Source organism: Somniosus microcephalus, chromosome 16 (genome assembly GCF_052327205.1).
Source record: "Somniosus microcephalus isolate GS21.2 chromosome 16, FLI_Smic_1.0, whole genome shotgun sequence".
NCBI lineage: Eukaryota > Metazoa > Chordata > Chondrichthyes > Squaliformes > Somniosidae > Somniosus > Somniosus microcephalus.
The window spans coordinates 36601841-36621507 of record NC_141002.1 but is presented as its reverse complement, the minus strand read 5'-3'; the positions used below and the strand labels follow the sequence as shown (position 1 = coordinate 36621507).

The following is a 19667-nucleotide window of genomic DNA, read 5'->3' as shown; positions in this document are numbered from 1 at the left end:
TTAGTAGAGGGGTCGATAACTAGGGGGCATAGATTCAAGGTAAAGGGCGGGAGGTTTAGAGGGGATTTGAGAAAGAACTTTTTCACCCAGAGGGTGGTTGGAGTCTGGAACTCACTGCCTGAAAGGGTTGTGGAGGCAGAAACCCTCACAACATTTAAGAAGCATTTGGATGTGCACTTGAAATGCCATAGCATACAAGGCTACGGGCCAAATGCTGGAATATGGGATTAGATTAGACAGGGCTTGATGGCCGGCGCGGACACGATGGGCCGAAGGGCCTCTATCCGTGCTGTATTACTCTATGACTCTATGGCCCATTAGGGACCAATATGGCAATCTGTGTGTAGAGCCAGAAGATGTAGGTGAGGTTTTAAATGAATATTTTGCATCTGTGTTCACTATGGAGAAGGACAATGTAGGCATAGAAGTCAGGCAGGGGGATTGTGATATACGTGAACAAATTATTACTGAGAGGGAGAAGGTACTAGCGGTTTTAGCGGGATTAAAAGTGGATAAATCCCCAGGCCCAGACGAGATGTATCCCAGGCTGCTGTCTGAGGCAAGGGAGGAGACTGCAGGGGCTCTGACACAAATTTTCAGAACCTCCCTGGCCACAGGGGAGGTGCCAGAGGACTGGAGGACAGCTAATATAGTACCATTATTCAAGAAGGGATAAACTAGGGAATTACAGGCCAGTGAACCTAACATCAGTTGTAGGGAAATTATTGGAAAAAATTCTGAGGGAAAGAATTAGTCTCCATTTGGAGAGGCAAGGATTAATCAAGGATAGTCAACATGGCTTTGTCAGGGGGAGATCATGTCTAACTAATTTGATTGAATTTTTCGAGGGGGTGAGGGTGTGGATGAGGGTAGTGCAGTTGATGTAGTCTACATGGACTTCAGTAAGGCTTTTGACAAAGTCCTGCATGGGAGACTGGTCAAGAAGGTAAGAGCCCATGGGATCCAGGGCAATTTGGCACATTGGATCCAAAATTGGCTTAGTGGAAAGAGGCAGTGGGTGATGGTTGAAGGTTGTTTTTGTGACTGGAAGCCTGTGTCCAGTGGTGTAGCGCAGGGATCGGTCCTGGGTCCTTTGTTATTTGTAGTGTACATTAATGATTTAGATATGAATGTAGGAGGTATGATCAGTAAGTTCGCAGATGACACAAAAATTGGTGGAGTGGTAAATAGTGAGGAGGGAATACTCAGGCAACAGGATGATATAGACGGGTTGGTTAGACGGGCAGAACAGTGGCAAATGGAATTTAACCGTGAAAAGTGTGAGGTGATGCATTTTGGGAGGACTAGGCAAGGCAAGGGAATACACAATGAATGGTAGGACCCTAGGAAGGACAGAGGATCAGAGGGACCTTGGTGTGCAGGTACACAGATCCCTGAAGGCAGCAGGACAGGTAGATAAGGTGGTTAAAAAGGCATATAGGATACTTATATTCTATGCCTCAGCTAATGAAGGCAAGAGCAGGGAGGTTATGGTGGAGCTGTACAAAACGCTAGTTAGGCTACAGCTGGAATACTGTGTACAGTTCTGGTCGCTGCACTATAGGAAGGATGTGATTGCATTGGAGAGGGTGCAGAGGAGATTCAACAGGATGTTACCTGGGCTGGAGCGCTTCAGCTATGAAGAGAGACTGGACAGGCTGGGGTTGTTTTCCTCAGAGCAGAGAAGGCTGAGGGGGGACCTGATTGAGGTGTACAAAATTATATGGGGCATAGGGTAGATAGAAAGGAACCTTTCCCCCTTAGTAGAGGGGTCATTAACCAGGGTGCACAGTTTCAAGGTAAGGGGCAGGAGGTTTAGAGGGGATTTGAGGGAAAACTTTTTCACCCAGAGGGTGGTTGGAATCTGGAACTCACTGCCTGAAAGGGTGGTAGAGGCAGGAACCCTCACAAAATTCAAGAAGCATTTAGATGAGCACGTGAAATGCCATAGCATACAAGGCTACGGAACAAGCGCTGGAAAATGGGATTAGAATAGACAGGGCTTGATGGCCAGCGCGGACATGATGGGCCGATGGGCCTCTTTCTGTTCTGTGTAACTCTATGACTCTATAACCGCAACCCCCCCCCCCTTTCTGTTGCCCAGGCCCTAAGCTCTGGAATTCCCTGCCTAAACCTATCCACCTCGCTACCTCTCTTTCATAGAAACATAGAAGATAGGAGCAAGAGTAGGCCATTCAGCCCCTCGAGCGTGCTCCGCCATTTAATGAGATCATGGCTGATCATCCAAATTCAGTACTCTGCCCCTGCTTTCTCCCCATATCCCTTGATCCCTTTAGCCTTAAGAAATATATCTAACTCCTTCTTGAATATATTTAATGAATTGGCCTCAACTGCCTTCTGTGGTAGAGAATTCCACAGGTTCACCACTCTCTGGGTGAAGAAATTCCTCCTCCTCTCTGTCCTAAATGGCTTACCCCTTATCCTTAGACTGTGACCCCTGGTTCTGGACTCCCCCGCCATCATGAGGATCTAGTCTGTCTAGTCCTGTTAGAATTTTATAAGTTTCAATGAGATCCCCTCTTACTCTTCTAAACTCTAGCGAATATAAGCCTAGTCGACCCAATCTCTCCTCGTACGTTATTCCTGCCACCCCAGGTATCAGTTTGGTGAATTTTTGCTGCACTCCCTCCATGGCAAGAACATCCTTCCTCAGATAAGGTGACCAAAACTGCACACAATACTCAAGATGTGGCCTCACCAAGGCCCTGTGCAACTGTAGCAAGACATCCTTGTTCCTGTACTCGAATCCTCTCGCTATGAAGGCCAACATACCATTTGCTGCCTTAACCGCCTGCTGCACCTGCATGCTTACCTTCAGCGACTGGTGCACAAGGATACCCAGGTCTTGTTGCACTTCCCCTTCTCCCAATCTATTGCCATTCAGATAATAATCTGCCTTCCTGTTTTTGCCACCAAAGTGGATAACCTCACATTTATTCACATTATACTGCATCTGCCATATCACCCAACCTGTCCAAATCATACTGGAGTTTCTTGGCATCCTCCTCACAGCACACATGCCCACCCAGCTTTGTGTCGTCTGCAAACTTGGAGATATTACATCTAGTTCCCTCATCTAGATCATTAATATATATTGTGAATAGCTGGGGTCCAAGGACCGATCCCTGCGGTACCCCACTAGTCACTACTTGCCACTCGGAAAATGACCCGTTTATTCCAACTCTTTGCTTTCTGTCTGCCAACCAGTTCTCTATCCAAGCCAATACCTTGCCCCCAATCCCATGTGCCTTAACTTTACACGCTAATCTCTTATGCAGGACCTTATTGAAAGCCTTTTGAAAGTCCAAATACACCACATCCACTGGTTCTCCCTTATCTATTTTACCAGTTACATCCTCAAAAAAATTCCAGTAGATTAGTCAAGCATGATTTACCTTTTGTAAATTCATGTTGACTTTGTCCAATCCTGTCACTGTTTTCCAAGTGCTCTGCTATTACATCTTATATAATGGACTCTAGCATTTTCCCCACTACCGATGTCAGGCTTACTGGTCTGTAATTCCCTGTTTTCTCTCTATCACCTTTTTGAACAGTGGGCTAACATTAGCTACCTTCCAATCCATGGGTACTGTTCCAGATTCTATCGAATGTTGGAAGATGACCAGCAATGCATCTACTATTTCTGGGGCCACTTCCTTAAGTACCCCAGGATGTAGATTATCAGGCCCTGGGGATGCATCGACCTTCAATCCCATCAATTTCCCTAACATCATTTCCCTACAAATACTGATTTATTTCAGTTCCTCCCTTTCATCAGACCCTATGTTCCCCGACATCTCTGGGAGGTTATTTGTGTCCTCCTTTGAGAGGACAGAAGAATCCTTTTGTCCTCCTTTGCTGAATCCCAAACTGCTCCCAATCCTCAGGTTTGCTGCTTTTTCTGGCCAATTTATATGTCCTCTTCTTGGATCTTATGCTAGCCCTAATTTCCCTCATTAGCCATGGTTGCGCCACCTTTTTTGTTTTATTTTTATGCCAGACAGGGATGAACAAATTCTGTAGTTCATCCTTGCGATCTTTAAATGTTTGCCATTGCCTATCCACCATCAAACCTTTAAGTAACATTCCCCAATCCATCCTAGCCAACTCGCGCCTCATACCATCGTAGTTTCCTTTATTTAAATTTAGGACCCTAGTCCGAGTCAACTACTTCACTCTCCATCTTAATGAAGAATTCCTTCTTTAAGACGCTCCTTAAAACCTACCTCTTTGACCAAGCTTTTGGTCACCTGCCCTAAGTTATCCTTATGTGGCTCGGTGTCAAATGGCTTTTTGTCTTAAAATACTCCTGTGCAGTGCCTTGGGATGTTTTACTACATTAAAGACGCTATATAAATACAAGTTGTTGTTGCTGTTATTAAAGGTGCTATATAAATACAAGTTGTTTTTGGAGGATAGTAACAGGCTTCAGGAGGACATAGACAGACTGGTAAAATGGGCAGACACATGGAAATTTAGTGCAGAGAAGTGTGAAGTGATATATTTTGGTGGGAAGATTGAGGAGAGGCAATATGAACTAAATGGTACAATTTTAAAGCAAGTGCAGGAATATAGTGAGCTGGGGGTGTATGCACACAACTCTTGAAGGTGGCAGGACAAAAAAGCATATAGAATCCTTGGCTTTATTAATAGAGGAATAGAGTAGAAAAGCAAAGAAGTTATGCTAAACCTTTATAAAACACTGGTTAGTCCTCAGCTGGAGTACTGTGTTTAATTCTGGGCACCACACTTTTGGAAGGCCTTGGAGAGGGTGCAGAAGAGATTTACTAGAATGGTACCAGGGATGAGGGACTCCAGTTATGTGGATAGACTCGAGAAGCTAGCATTGTTCTCTAGAGCAAAGAAGGTTAAGAGGAGATTTGATAGAGGTGTTCAAAATCATGAATGGTTTTGATACGATAAATAAGGAGAAACTGTTTCCAGTGGCAGAAAGGTCGGTAACCAGAGGACACAGATTTATGGTGATTGGCAAAAGAACTAAAGGTGACATGAGGAAACATTTTTTTACGCAGCGAGTTGTTGTGATTTGGAATGCACTGCCTGGAAGGGTGGTGGAACCAGATTCAATAGTAACATTCAAAAGAGAATTGAGTAAATGTTTGAAGGGAAATAATTTAAAGGACTATGGGGAAAGAACAGGATAGTGGAATTAGTTGGCTAGCTCCAGCAAACAGCCAGTACAGCTACAATGGGCCGAATGACTACCTCCTGTGCTGTATTAGTCTATGATTATATGAAATCAGCTAAGGATTCCAATTCTTGACCACTATCCAGTAGAGTTACCAACCCTCCAGGATTATTCTGGAGTCTCCAGGAATTAAAGATTATTCTCCAGGACATTGTTGCCAGAAATCCTGGACAAAAATCATAGGGGTTCTTTTCATTTTCTTTGAACACTTTTGTTTATTAGTGATAAATATTTGGATGGGTAAGAAAGGCAGTTTGAGTGATGAAGTCTGTTCACTTTTCAATTGGTGCAGGAATATGGTCGGTGCCCTATGAGAACGGATGTGTGGGGCAATGAACGGCGGTTGGGGGGGGAGTGGCGGGGGAAGGACAGGGCAGTTGGAGGCGGGAGATCATATGATGAAATCTCCAGGAATACGTTCAACCAGACTTGGCACCCCTACAAGCCAGCGATTCCAGATGGAAAGTCTACAAACGTGGATATTGGATGTGAACCAGCATGTTCAGTGGAGCAGGAAAACAACTGAAAACTTACATTTATGGCAATCACTGGAAGATTCCTATGACTTACTATTATGGATTACACTGGGATGTCTTTCTCACAATTTTTTCATAAGGTTCACCTCCTGTGTACTGGTACTGGTACTGTAAGGCATCCAGCGAGTGACTTCTTTATACAGAACCTGGTGCAGTACACCAAATACATTAGAAACACAGTACGGTAGGGCACCAGTTTAACAGATTTATAAAATTATAAATTATGCAATTATTGGACTTAGCTTCCAATGGAGTCAAATGGAACCCTCAAAGTTGCTCTGATAATCACTACAATGATCAACTTTGCAATTCTCCACCATGAAAAGCAATTCCACACCATAGCAGTGTGGCCATTGAGAGAGTTGTAGTTGGAGTGAGGCAGATACACTGTAAATGGAAGTGTCCTCCTTTTAGCAACAAAGTGGAAACTAAACAAAAAGCACATCCGAGTCATTGAGATCAGTCCCGTTCAGTTAAATTTAACCCTCCAGCCTGGAGCATTCCTTTAGGACTTCAGACAGAGGAAATGAGCTGCCAGAGGTGATCAGACTTTATCACAAAGCATCAAAGTGAAGCTCCAATGATTTAGGTTTATCAGCTGAATGTTGAGATGGGATTCAAGTTTTAAACAGAGTCCAATGTTAATTATCGATAACAGACAATGAGCTTATTACATACATACATCTATATATACACATTTTTAAAGCCTGGATAACATTGCAGAAAGCATTGTGTTCTCTTGCAATTGTACATCCCACCGCATAAGACCTCAGAATAGGATTTCTGAGCTGTGTAACTAGGTCATTTTGGAGAATAGCTTGCAGAGCAATTCATTATCCATCATGTGTTACGATCTTGTTGGTATTGGTTTCCCCCAGCAACGTGGATTCTTTCCCGGTGTAACTTCAGCAGTCCCACAAGGCCCCCTAAACAACATACTGAACCACCCCGAGCACAACATCAAGTCATTTATCCCTATCTCCAGTTATCAGATCAGTTAGTCAGTGTCAGTGTCATTACAGTGGACTGCCCAAAATATTTAACAGCAGTAGCACCATAGGAACTATTTCATTTTTATTCCGAAGGAATTGTGAAGTGTGGGAACTTATATAAGTGTGCTCAGGTATGTCTCAGTATCTGGTTTAACAGACACAACGGTGGAGGCATTTTCCTTCCCAACACTTGAATGGGGAACTTTGTGAACAGATATACATTTATATGAAATTCCCACACTTCAAGATTCCTTTTAATTTGACAATCTAAAAGTTAAGTGGCTCCAATGGTTCTGGCTGTAATTCATGCGAGTGATTGGACAAGGAGTTAAATTACTTCATGTGTTCTGGGTGGCTTAAAGTATAGTTTATTCAATACAACAGCTTGCATTTATATAGCACCTTTAGCATAGTAAAACGTCCCAAGATGCTTCATAAGAAGCTTAATCAGGCAAAAATTGACACTGAGCTAAAGGAGATATTAGCACGAGTGACTAAAAGCTTTGTCAAAAAGGTAGCTTTTAAGGAGTGTCTTGAAGGAGGAGAGGCAGTGAGGTTTAGGGAAGGGATTCCAGAACTTAGGGTAGGGATTCCAGAACTTAGGGTTGCAGCCACCAATGGTAGGGTGAAAAAAGTGTGGGATGCTCAGGAGACCAGAGTTGGGTAAATGTAGAGCTCGTGGAGGATTCTAGGGCTGGAGGTTAGAAATAGGGAGGGGAAAGGCCAAGGAGTCATGCATCTCACTGTGTTCCACCCCTCTCCTCTCCTTGGAAAAAAATGTTCTCTACCACCCACCCAAGCCACACATCAAGATTCTCACTGAAATATCCTCACTGCTCTCCTCCCTCAGCCTCTGCACCGAGTGACTTCTCATCCTCGGTGGAAGTTAGGCCACAGTTGAAAGCGCCTTGGGATGTTTTACTGTTATATAAATGCAAGTCATTGTTGGTGTAGAGCAGTACACCGAGGTTCCATAGCTCTGTTCTTAGCCTGACGAAGCAGATTGATGGAGCCATGTCAAGTGGTGCGTAGATGGTGGTAGGAGCTGGAGGGGATCATTTCAATTTTGCCAACAATTAGCTAGAGGAAGTTTTGGCTCAGCCAGATCTTAGTTTCAGACAGGGAGTACACCCACAGCCACTTTTTTTTAAACCAGATATACTATTCCAAAAGCATTTCTTAAGTTATTTGTTGAATTTTGTAACAGACCTCAAATTCATCAGCAGGCATTTTGCATACAAATGCCCCTGATTGCTATTCCTTGCTTAGAGCCAGACACTTGTGATTGTAGAATAAAATATAAAGCCTGCAAGCTGCCGGTGAAAAAACCTAGTCACGAGAGAACTAAAGCTAATGTTAAAACCACAGAGGAGCAAGATTTAGAACGTTGGCCTACATCCTCCAACCCACCTACAGGTCACATGGGAGGGTGGAGGCCAAGCCTTCACCACTGCAGTGTACAATGAGCTTGCTAGATCACATTATCGGACCATGAGATACTCCTGCAGGAATGGAGGTTAGCTCCCAGAGCTGCCTAATTAAATCTGAACCCAACCTGATTATGTTTCCACAGCATAGCTCTCTCAAGTCTCGATCTTTTCCAACTTTATAGCAATTAAGTCAGAGCCTCACACAGTTCAGATTACATTTGGGCATTATGTTGATGAGACTGCCATCAGATGGTCAAAATTAGCAACCACATTTGATATTAAACAAGGTCATTACAAATTGTGAGGAACAGCAGTTCTGAGGAAGATTTTCATAACCCAAAACGTTGACTTGTGTTCTCTCGACAATGCTGCTCGGCCAGTTGAGCGTTTTCAGTCTTTGTTTCAGATTTCTAGCATTTTACTGTTCCCTAGCCTCCAAATTAGAAATTGTGTCAGGCTTCAGCTATTATCAAAAGCTCTCTGTTCCAGCTTGGACTTTTCCCAATACTTCAGTTTTATGCTCACTTAACAGTTCCGCCTCCATCCCAACCTCTTTTTTCATGTTCACAGGAAACTGTGGTTTCAGCAGAAAGACCCAACCCATGCCTCCTGTGCTCAGCAAGGTACACCTTGCTGTGAATGGGAGCAGTGTTTCCCAGGATTATACCAAGTTATGCTCACACCAGAGATTGCACAGGTTGCTCACCTAGCTTTCCTGACCTCTTCAATAAGCATAAAACAGCACACTGACCATAGAAACACCACTGGTTCAAGTCTATTTGACATATTTATCTAGAATTTTACAGGAAAGCCTATGAGCATTTTTCAGACATAAACAGTGCAAAAACCTCTGAAGCCATACCTGTCAATCTTCCTTCATTAATGCCACAATAATATTGCATTCCATTCTGATGAGCCAGTGTTCACATCTTGCCCAGGTTTCACTCACATACCTGTTAATTCTTTGGCCAGGTATAATTTATTAGCACCTAAAGTAAAGCTTCTGCATCCTGACTGATCCATAGAACAAACAATCTGACTAAACAGATCACCAGGCTCTAGTCTCCATAGCTTCCATTTTACCTCTAGCTATTTTAAAATATTGAAAATACTGTATGAATTAAAGATGGAAATTACCCTATTGATCACAGGATGAAAACTGCTTTTGCCATAGTCTCAGTGTAAACTTTTGTTTACCTGTGGTGAGGACCAGGGACTATTCAACCGGCGAATAATCCCCAACCGCTCCATTGAAAGTATGGCACTTTTATGAGGGTTATTATATGCTGTTCTTGATGCAAGAGAGTACATGGCTTTGACAATGGGGGGGGGAAAAAGAAAAATAGAAAATTACACAATTCTCCACCATTCTCATTCTAATGAGCACAAGATTTCGCCAAAAACAGTTTTATAAAAACAAGAATCTGAATAGTCCAATATTCAGACTGAAGTTTCTTAATGAAAATCACTTACAACAAAAAGGGAAGATTACAGTAAATAACTACATTGATTGTTCATCACTATTGGCAACAGTGGTTTTCTCCCCCTCCTCTTCTGTGGCTCATGCTGGGATACAACGCCATGAGAGCTGGTGCCTGTGGTCTTTCTTCGTCTGTGAGCCTAGACAATTAGTGCTGGCAGACGATTCTGAGTGTGGAGAATGGGAGCATCATAGCTGAGCCTCATCATGTCCTTACCTGATTTCCACAAGCACACTGTTCAGTACTGATCATTAGATATTAATTAGGTACTGAAGCGCCAGCTGATATTTCCCTCCCTAGCTAATTCTATAACTCCCATTAGTGCGCTAGCTGAACTAATTCAGCACAGACCACAAATCAATTTTGGGACGTTCCTGTTCTATGTGCCCCAATTTCACTTCAGGTGATACATTCACTTGCTGAGGCAACAGAGCAGTTCAGTGGGAGCGATTATTTTTAATGATTGATGACCCATTTCAGTGTATAGGTTTATAGAAGCCAAACAGTTTTACACAATGTTAGTATAATTGCTCACCTGGACAACATTGTCCCTTTAAGAACAATACTTTAATGACTCACATTACTGTTAAGTTTATTTCAGCAGGAGCATTGAGAATTAACAGAGGCTTGTTAAATTTTACTGACAGGCTTAGAACACAGAGTGCAAGTGTTAAAGAAGGACTGAATTAGTTACAGTTTATTGTGAAACGTTATTCAATTCTTAATGACCCCAGCTTAATTTTTTTTTTACCTTAACCAGGTTCCTTGTCATTGGACATTTTTTTTATTACAAAGTGAGTTTACTCGATATTTGTTATTTTATATTTACAAACCACATATAAATTATAAAGTCTCAGTATTCTTAAAAATATGTGCTGCTTGATAATTTTGGCTAATTATGCAAAGATAAAATAGGCAATGATTTAGGCACTTCATACAACAGACATTGCATGAATCTCTAAACCACTATGATGGTTACAGTGTGTTACAACATAAAACTATTCCCTTTCTTGTTTGCTTCTCTGCAATCAACTCGTTTGAAGGCTGCCTTCATGCTGCAGGGAAATGCTCTGCTCTCCTTCACTTGTCCTTGTACTTTGCAAACAAGCAATGCAAGATTCGGATTGTGGCTTTGCCATCCAGATTTACAATATCTGTGGGGAGAAGGGGAAAGAGAGAGTTTTTTTCATGTTTAATCACAAGATAAAAACAGACAAAGGTGGTCACTGAGCCCATCTTAGCTTCGCTGATCAAAAAGAAACTCCCACCATCGCAGTTCCCCAATCAAACCATCCAGCCGTCTTTATGGTTTTCACTTCCCAACCCTACCTGAAGGTCTACTCCATGTATTGATTATTTATTGCATGAATAAACTTTTCCTGATATCTGACCTAAATTTATTTTTCACCCATTTGTACCTATACCCCCTTATCATGTTGTGGCTTGAACCAATGCTCCAGAGTTACCTGCTAAATACCATGCTGGAGGAGTCTGTGCACTCCTAACAAAAACACTGAACTAAACTGGTAGTTAACAAACTTAGTTTAATGCACTGAAAGTATTACAAAACAAAAACGCAGGAGAAACTCCAAACAGGTCTGTACACTAGCTCACTCCAAGAGGACTAACTGGAAACGCCCTCCAACCCTGACGTCATGACGTTTCCCACCATTGGGAACGTCACGTGATGACGTCATCGTGTCAGATCGCGATTTTATCGATCCCGCGCTGTTTAAGCAGGGCAAACATTAAAAGGTAACAATAACGATTAAAGACAATTGTACAAGTTACTGTGAGAGTCTCTTTGGTGGCATTGCTACATACGCCCCCCCAGAATTGTCTTTAATGTGGAAAGTCAATCGCCGAGGAGGTCGGACAAGCCTGTTTGACCGACTCCTAAATTCCCGAGAGGAAAACGCTGAGCAGGTGGCGAGCTGGCAGGTAGCACGGTGCGGTTAGGCGTAGCGGCGGCTGGCCCCAGCGTGGAGGCTGCGCTAGTTCGAGGTCCAGGTGCGCAGGTTTGAGGCGATCAACAGAGATGTGATCAGGCTTGCCCCCGACGTCGATCACAAAACTCTTGTCCCCGGTCTGTAGAACCTGGAACGGACCTGCATAAGGAGGTGCGAGCGGGGTACGATGGCCGTCTTGGCGCACAAAGACGAACTTGGCCTTTGACAGCTCCCCAGGGATGTTGGAAGGCGGCAAACCATGCTGCGAGGTCGGAACTGGGCGGAAACACTGAGCCACATCCCGATGGGCCTCTCGCTGACTGGCTGCAGGCCACGGCCGCATAGGGGACGGCAGGAACTCGCCCGGAACTCGAAGTGGCTGACCGTAAACCATTTCCGCGGCCGACGACTGTAGATCCTCCTTCGGCACCGTGCGCAGCCCCAGCATCGCCCACGGCAGTTTATCGACCCATGCTGCATCCAGAAGGCTGGCCCTGAGCGACGCCTTCAATGAACGGTGGAACCGCTCGCACAAGGCGTTCACTTGCGGGTGATAAGCCGTAGTGCGGTGTAGTTTAGTGCCCAATACAGAGGCCACCTCATTCCATAGTTCCGACGAAAATTGCAGCCCGCGATCCGACGAAATATCCGCAGGAACACCAAACCGGGCTACCCATGATGAAATGAAGGCTCGTGCGACATCCGCAGAGGTGGTGGACGTCAGGGGAACTGCCTCCGGCCACCTCGTGGTGCGATCCACCATTGTCAGAAGGTGCGTAAAACCATGGGACGGTGGAAGTGGGCCCACTGGGTCAACATGAATGTGGTCGGAACGCCGCTCCGGTACCTCGAAGGTGGCCAGAGGGGCCCTGACGTGCCGTTGCACCTTGGACCGTTGACAAACCACACAAGTGTTCGCCCAGTTGCAGACGTCCTTGCGTATTCCTCTCCATACGAATTTGGAGAGTAGCAGCTTCTGCGACGCCCGCACTCCAGGATGCGACAGCCCGTGTATGGCGTCGAAAACACCTCGGCACCAGGTGGACGGCACAATCGGACTGGGTGCACCCAACGAAACGTCGCAGAGTAGAGTGGTACCTGCCGCATGGAACGGTACATCTCTCAGCTGGAGGCTGGCGGGGACAGAACGAAAGGCCCGAGTCTCCGGGTCGGCAGCCTGGTCGGCTGCCATTCTTGCGAAGTCAATGCCTAATTGAATGGCCTGGGCGGCGGCGCGGGAGAGGCAATCAGCGACGACGTTGTCCTTGCCGGCCACGTGCCTGACGTCAGTGGTGAACTCGGAGATGTAAGTCAGCTGCCGTTGTTGCCGAGCCGACCACGGTTCAGCTGTCTTGGCCATCGCAAATGTCAATGGTTTGTGGTCAACAAACGCAGTGAAGCGGCGCCCTTCGAGGAGGAATCGGAAGTGGCGGATGGCCAAAAACAAAGCTAACAGCTCCCTGTCGAAAGTACTGTATCGACGTTCGTGCCATTGCAGCTGGCGGCTAAAAAATGCCAGAGGCTGCCATGCGCCGTCGACCCATTGCTCCTGGACGGCCCCCACAGCGTAATCCGACGCGTCCGGCGTGAGGGCGATGATAGCTCCTGGCAGGGGATGTGCCAAGATCGTCACGTTCGCGAGCATGGTCTTCGTATCCTTGAAGGCGCGACCCATTTCTTGCGACCAAACCACGGACTCCTTTCCTGTCTTGCCCCGGAGGGCCTCGTAGAGCGGCCGCATGAGCTGTGCGGCCCTGGGGATGAACCGGTGGTAAAAAGTAACCATCCCCAGGAACTCCTGTAAGGCTTTCACGGATTGCGGCTTCGGGAACGCCGTGATCGCCTCCACCTTAGCTCGAAGCGGCATTGCCCCTGCGGAAGTTATGCGGTGGCCGAGAAAATCGAGCTGCGCCAGGCCGAAACAGCATTTGTCCAGGTTCACAATGAGGCCGTGCTGCTGAAGCCGTCGAAAAAGGACACGGAGATGCTTGAGGTGTTCATCCTTTGTGGTGCTAGCAATCAGAATGTCATCCAAGTAGACGAACAAAAAATCGAGGTCCCGCAGAACCGAGTCCATAAGGCGCTGGAACGCCTGCGCCACATTTTTAAGCCCAAAGGGCATGCGGAGGAATTCAAAAAGTCCAAAAGGGGTGATGACAGCCGTCTTTTGGACATCCTGAGGGTGCACTGGGACCTGATGGTACCCACGGACGAGGTCGACCTTTGAGAATATTGACTTCCCCGCCAAATGCGCAGAGAAATCTTGTATGTGGGGGAAGGGGTAACGGTCGGGCGTCGTTATCTCATTGAGGCGACAATAGTCGCCACAGGGCCGCCATCCCCCGCCGGGCTTTGGGACAATGTGGAGCGGTGAAGACCAGGGACTACTGGACCGGCGAATAATCCCCAGCTTCTCCATCACGGCGAACTCTGCCTTCGCGAGCTTGCTGGGCTCCAAACGCCGCACCCTGGCATAGACGGGAGAGCCGGTTGTCGAAGTATGATGCTCCACCCGATGCTTGGCGGTCGAAGCTGAAAAGGTGGGCTTTGTCAGCTCGGGGAAGTCCCCGAGAAGGCGGGAGAAGTCGTCGGGAGGTGGCTGCGTGCAGGAGACCGAGTGCAGTGCAGCCGTGCTGCGCGCACCTGAAATACCGTCGAGCGTGGCGGCGTGAACGAGGCGTTGATTTTTCACATCCACCAACAGGCCGTTGGCGCCTAAAAAGTCGGCGCCCAAAAGGGCCTGCGAAATTTGAGCGGTGACGAAATCCCAGGTAAAGCACTGACCACCAAAACAGACTTGCACCCGTCGTTTCCCGCAAGTGCGGATCGTACCCCCGTTGGCAGCTTGGAAGGGGGGACCTCGTCCGCCGGACCGAAGGTCGAGGACCGAGGCGGGAAGTATGCTGCACTGTGCCCCCGTGTCACACAAAAAATGACGGCCCGAGATGGAGTCGGTTAAATACATGAGATTCCCGGAGTCGCCGATCGCCATCGTGGCCGCGGGGGACGCACCGGACCCGGTGTACTTGACTCGCGGCGGTCTGTTCGACGGTCTGGGCACGAAACCACACGGTGGTCGGCAGCAGCGGGCCTTCGGGCCGAAACGAGTGTGGTAGTAACAGTAACCGGTGTCCGATCTGGCGAGGGCTGCCTGGACGTGTTCGGGCAGCTGCGTAAGGAACAGCTCGCAGAACAGGAAACATGGGGGTTCGGACCCCAGGAGCGTTAGCATGTGGCTCATTAGTTCCGAGGGTTTGGAGTCACCTAACCCTGGTAGTGTGAGTAAGCGGCGAGCGCGCTCCGCCTTGGTAAGGCCAAATACCTGCAGCAGCCGAGTCTTGATGGCTACATACTTGTCAGCATTCGGGGGGTTCTCCAGAAGGCTGATGATCCTCGACGCCGTCGAGCTATCGAGGGCGGAGACCACGTACAAATATCGGGTCTGGTCCTGCACGATGTTGCGGAGTTCAAATTGCGCCTCGGCCTGCACAAACCAGGAGGCCGCCTGTTGTGCCCAGAATTGGGGGAGCTTCAAGGCCACAGCATTGGCATCCATCACTGGCCTGCGTTTCGTGTCCACCACGAAAAACGATCGCGAGGATTCGGGGTCACCAATGTAGGAGTCTGTGCACTCCTAACAAAAACACTGTGAACTAAACTGGTAGTTAACAAACTTAGTTTAATGCACTGAAAGTATTACAAAACAAAAATGCAGGAGAAACTCCAAACAGGTCTATACACTAGCTCACTCCACGAGGACTAACTGGAAACGCCCTCCAACCCTGACGTCATGACGTCATCACGTTTCCCGCCGTTGGGAACGTCACGTGACCCACGTGATGACGTCATCGCGTCAGATCACTATTATATCGATCCCGTGCTGTTTAAACAGGGCAAACATTAAAAGGTAACAATAATGATTAAAGACAATTGTACAAGTTACTGTGAGAGTCTCTTTGGTGGCTTTGCCACAATGCTTTTATAAGATCTCCATACAGTTGCCTTCATTCACAGAGAAAGAGCCTCACTTTTTCCAACGTACCTCATAACTATATCCTCAGAAGTAAGGAACCAAACTTACGACTCTTGTCTGTACCACCCCCTGACCTGAATATTTCCCATGTCTCAGTGGCGGAAACTGGGACACCGTACTCCATCCTGCTCTCCTTCATGTAATCTTCCCTTTTCACTCAATAACTTTCCAATATAATTTCAATTCAGTTTCTTCTGTGAAATTGCCTTTAAATTTACCTTATATTTTCAGTGTCATACCATTTCCATTGTTTCCCCCAATTAATCTGTTTTATAGTGTTCAACTCTTGTCTTAAACCTTGTCTTGTGACTGCTCGGCATACCCGACAGTATACATCAGCACCTGTGCTGAACATGTATTCCTGTAGCCCAGAGCAACCCATTTAAGAGATAGGGCAAGTCCATTTGAGGTAAAGGGACTGAGGCCATAGTTGTACCTTCCTTAGTGTCTTCTACAAGCATGCAATAATTTGTACAATAAATACAAAAATCTGCTCTTAGCTGTAACTTACCAAAGCAGCATACAGATGCAGAGTGAAAAGTAAGTAATAGTTCCGTATATTACTCAACTGTTGATATATCTGGTTTTGTCCTTTATTCTGGTTTGCAAAGTCAGAACTTGATTTTGGCTGTTATGAACATCGTTAAATAAAGTGTTTTTAAAAACAAAGGTATCTAATAGTGTCTGATCTCCTAGGTGAGTTACTGCCTTGTATCTGCACACTGCAGACTGTGGAATCCTGTATACAATAAAGCCGATTCCAGTTGGTCTGCAGTCTATGTACAGAACACAGATGTAAGTAGCAGGTTAATGACCAGTGTCAATGCTAATCTGTTCCAACTGTTCCTCCTCTAATAATATACTTGTCATTTCTAATTCCTGGGGACAGTGCTCAGTTTTAAATATACATTGTTTAAATCAAGGGATTAATTGCGAGCTTCACCTGGAATCATTTAGTTAATATTATATCACCGTTAAATGAGTTAATGCTTCTCTTCAGAACGGCAGTGATCTGTGGCATCAACCAAGTACAGGACTTTAGACTGAAGAGAGGGAAATTACTAAAACATTAAACAAGCACTGGAACTGCCTAACCCGGCAGCCCTCTGGATTGGGAGTTTGCAAGATCGATACCTCACTCTACGTTTCAGTTTACAATAAACCTTTGTAATCGGCGATTTAGACCTGATGTTGCCATTGCAGTCCATAAGTGCTAAAAAAAATAGATGGTTGAAATGGGATTACTGAGGACAAATACTTTCTATATAAAGCCTTTCCTTCAGTTGATTCATTTTCATTCAGGTAAATTCAAGAAGAATCAGACATAAACGTCTCCAGTTCCCCAATCAATAACAATGTTTCCAATCTATGTTAACTAAGCCTCAAGTGGGCAAAACTATATTCTGCTCTGTTACGAACCAAGTAAGCCCAATTCAAATGGATTCCAGTTTCTGGCAAGGCTAAAATTCATCGTTACAGCAACACCGACAGTCCAGGATCTCAAATACACAATAAAGAAAGCATCGCAACAGCTATTCTACTGCACCATATTAATAATACTGAACTATCAGGCTTTACAAAGTGAGAAAAGGGCCTCCTTATTTTTTTTTTAAATGTTCACTGACCTTCAGGATTGACTGGATACTTCAACAGTCCTCTCTCTTCAAGAAGTTCCAGTGCAAAAGTGACATTGTGAAGCTGCAATCAAGTAGAGCAGATGTTATAATGTGTCTGTATGTGCAGGGGAGGGGAAGATGTCAGGATTTCATTCAAGACCATGAGAAATAATCAAGTGAGGATGAAAATTTAGATTATATCCTAAATTTGGTTCCAGGACTTTTGTAGAAATTAGCCAGTTTTTTTCCCCCCTGAATTCAATTAAGCCCAACTAAGCGGAAGATCAGGGATTCAGAAACTCATTGGCCCAGTAATTCCGGGCCCAACGCGCGAGTACGGACGGGGTACTCACGCGTGGGCCCGATGGAAGTGCCAGTTTTCAGCATGCACAGCGCATGCGCGGAAAACCGGCATTTCCTGTCCTCTGAACCAAGGGGTTCAGAGGACGAACGTGTGCGCACAGGAGTCTGCGCGTGCGCGCTGAAATTCCTTTTTTTCCACAGGTTTGCGCGTGTGTAAGGGCCTCTTCCTTTTTACGAATGTAAAAAGGAGACGTAAGGACTTCATTCTTTGAGGTAAATGGTCTATTACTTAAAATTATAACATTTTTTCCACAGCTTTATTGTTTTTAAGGACTTTACAGTAAGGTAAGTGTAGTTTTAAACCCGATTTTTAAAAAAATTATTTTTTTCAAAAATGTGATTAATTGTTTAAAATAGTTTTTAAAGTTATTTATAGTTTATTTAATTATTGGGATGTTTTTTAAAATTTTATTTAAAGTTAAACTAGTCTTTTGGGCGCCCGTACTTTTCATGAGTTTGACAGTTCTTACTATCAAACTTATGAATGAAGTTTCCCCTCCCCTGATTGGCTGCACAGTGCTCACCTGATCCCAGCCGGCACATTGAACGAACTACGCCGCTGGATCAGGTAAGCACATCGCGCCGACATCTGAACCGGGTCAGTGACAGGAATTCCAAGCAGGCCCAGGCTTCAGATGTCGGTGCGCAGGGTGAGTGCACATCGGGGGCTTGCACGCGCGGCAAGCCCCCGAACCTAATTTCTGGGCCAATAAGATGAAGCTATCAGCTGTGAATCTGGCCACCAAGAAAGAGGTATACTTCAAACAGGCATTTTAGACCCTTCCCATCACTTAAACCTCAAACTGCACAGATGAGCTGGGTAAGTCACATATTGAGTTAAACAAAGATCTACGATATGGAAATATACAGTTCTATATAAAGCCTAATTTACATGGTTTACACATGTAGTACCTATCACAACACACCAGCAAGCTGTGCTGCAGTGTGATGGGAAGCAGGTTTGCACCCATGATTCACCACAAGATGGTTGTCTATGGGAGGCGCTGAGCAGAAGGGCAGAGCTTCTGTCCAATTGGGAGGGCAATTTACCGATTGAGTTGACCCCACACTGCTTGCGTTCCCATCAGGACCCTGGTTCAGAAACCTGCAAGAGGTTGTTTGCTTCCCTGTCAATTGGGGAGCTACGCATGGTATTGTGGTGGAGGGTTCAAGAGAGCAAAAAGACTAAAAGGGAGACATGTAGGAGAGTGGGATTTTAGAAAACTCACCCTTTCCTTCTGATCTGAGGGACTTAAAAAATATTCACTTAGATTAATGAAATAGCCTTCCAGCTGCCCAATTAATAGAATCAGGATCACACCGTTGGAAAACTGGTGAAAAATAATAATGGACAGCATCCAGTTAGGACAGAAGATCAATTGGTCTATTTTCAGATAATGAACATATAACTATTGTTTCGATGCAACAAAATTCTGCACTAGGCTGACTAAAGCACTATATGGGTCACAATGTATAAGAGAGTGAAATAAGAAATTAAACCATATTCAAAATATTTAGCTGCTGAAACCAGTCACTCCGTAAACTGGATGATCTTAGACATTATTATTCTGTAATTTTAAAACTTTTTTTTTTACTTCCAAGCATCAGCAGCTTGTTTGCAGATGATACTAAAATCATGTGGTTGATACTGAAGAAGGAAGCTGTAGACTGCAGGAAGGTATCAATAAATTGGTCAGGTGGGCAGAACATTGGCAAATGGAATTCAATCCAGAGAAGTGTGAGGTAATGCATTTGGGGAGGGCTAACAAGGAAAGGTAATACACATTAAATGGTAGGACACCGAGTAGTGTAGAGGAACAAAGGGACCTTGGAGTGCATGTCCACAGATCCCTGAAGGTAGCAGGCCAGGTAGATAAGGTGGTTAACAAGGCATACGGAATGCTTGCCTTTATTAGCCGAGGCATAGAATACAAGAGCAGGGGGGTTATGCTTCAACTGTGTAAAACACTAGTTAGGCCTCAGCTAGAGTACTGCGTGCAGTTCTGGTCACCACATTACAGGATAGCTGTAATTGCA

General features: G+C 45.4%; 1 protein-coding gene across 2 annotated transcripts in view; it reads right to left on the bottom strand.

The window, feature by feature from the left end:
- Nucleotides 1-9579: 9579 nt before the first annotated feature.
- The window catches only part of parvg (parvin, gamma), a 48044-nt gene continuing 37956 nt past the window's right edge, over nt 9580-19667 (bottom strand). Inside the window, exons 11-13 of one of the 2 annotated variants that reach the window (XM_086008812.1) lie at nt 18860-18961; nt 17277-17349; nt 9580-10823 (exon numbers count right to left, since the gene is read on the bottom strand). In XM_086008812.1, the coding sequence (XP_085864938.1) occupies nt 10750-10823; nt 17277-17349; nt 18860-18961 (249 nt within the window). In that variant the 3' untranslated portion in view covers nt 9580-10749. The remainder of the gene's footprint in view (nt 10824-17276; nt 17350-18859; nt 18962-19667) is intronic. The other variant, XM_086008814.1, reaches the window with a different exon arrangement.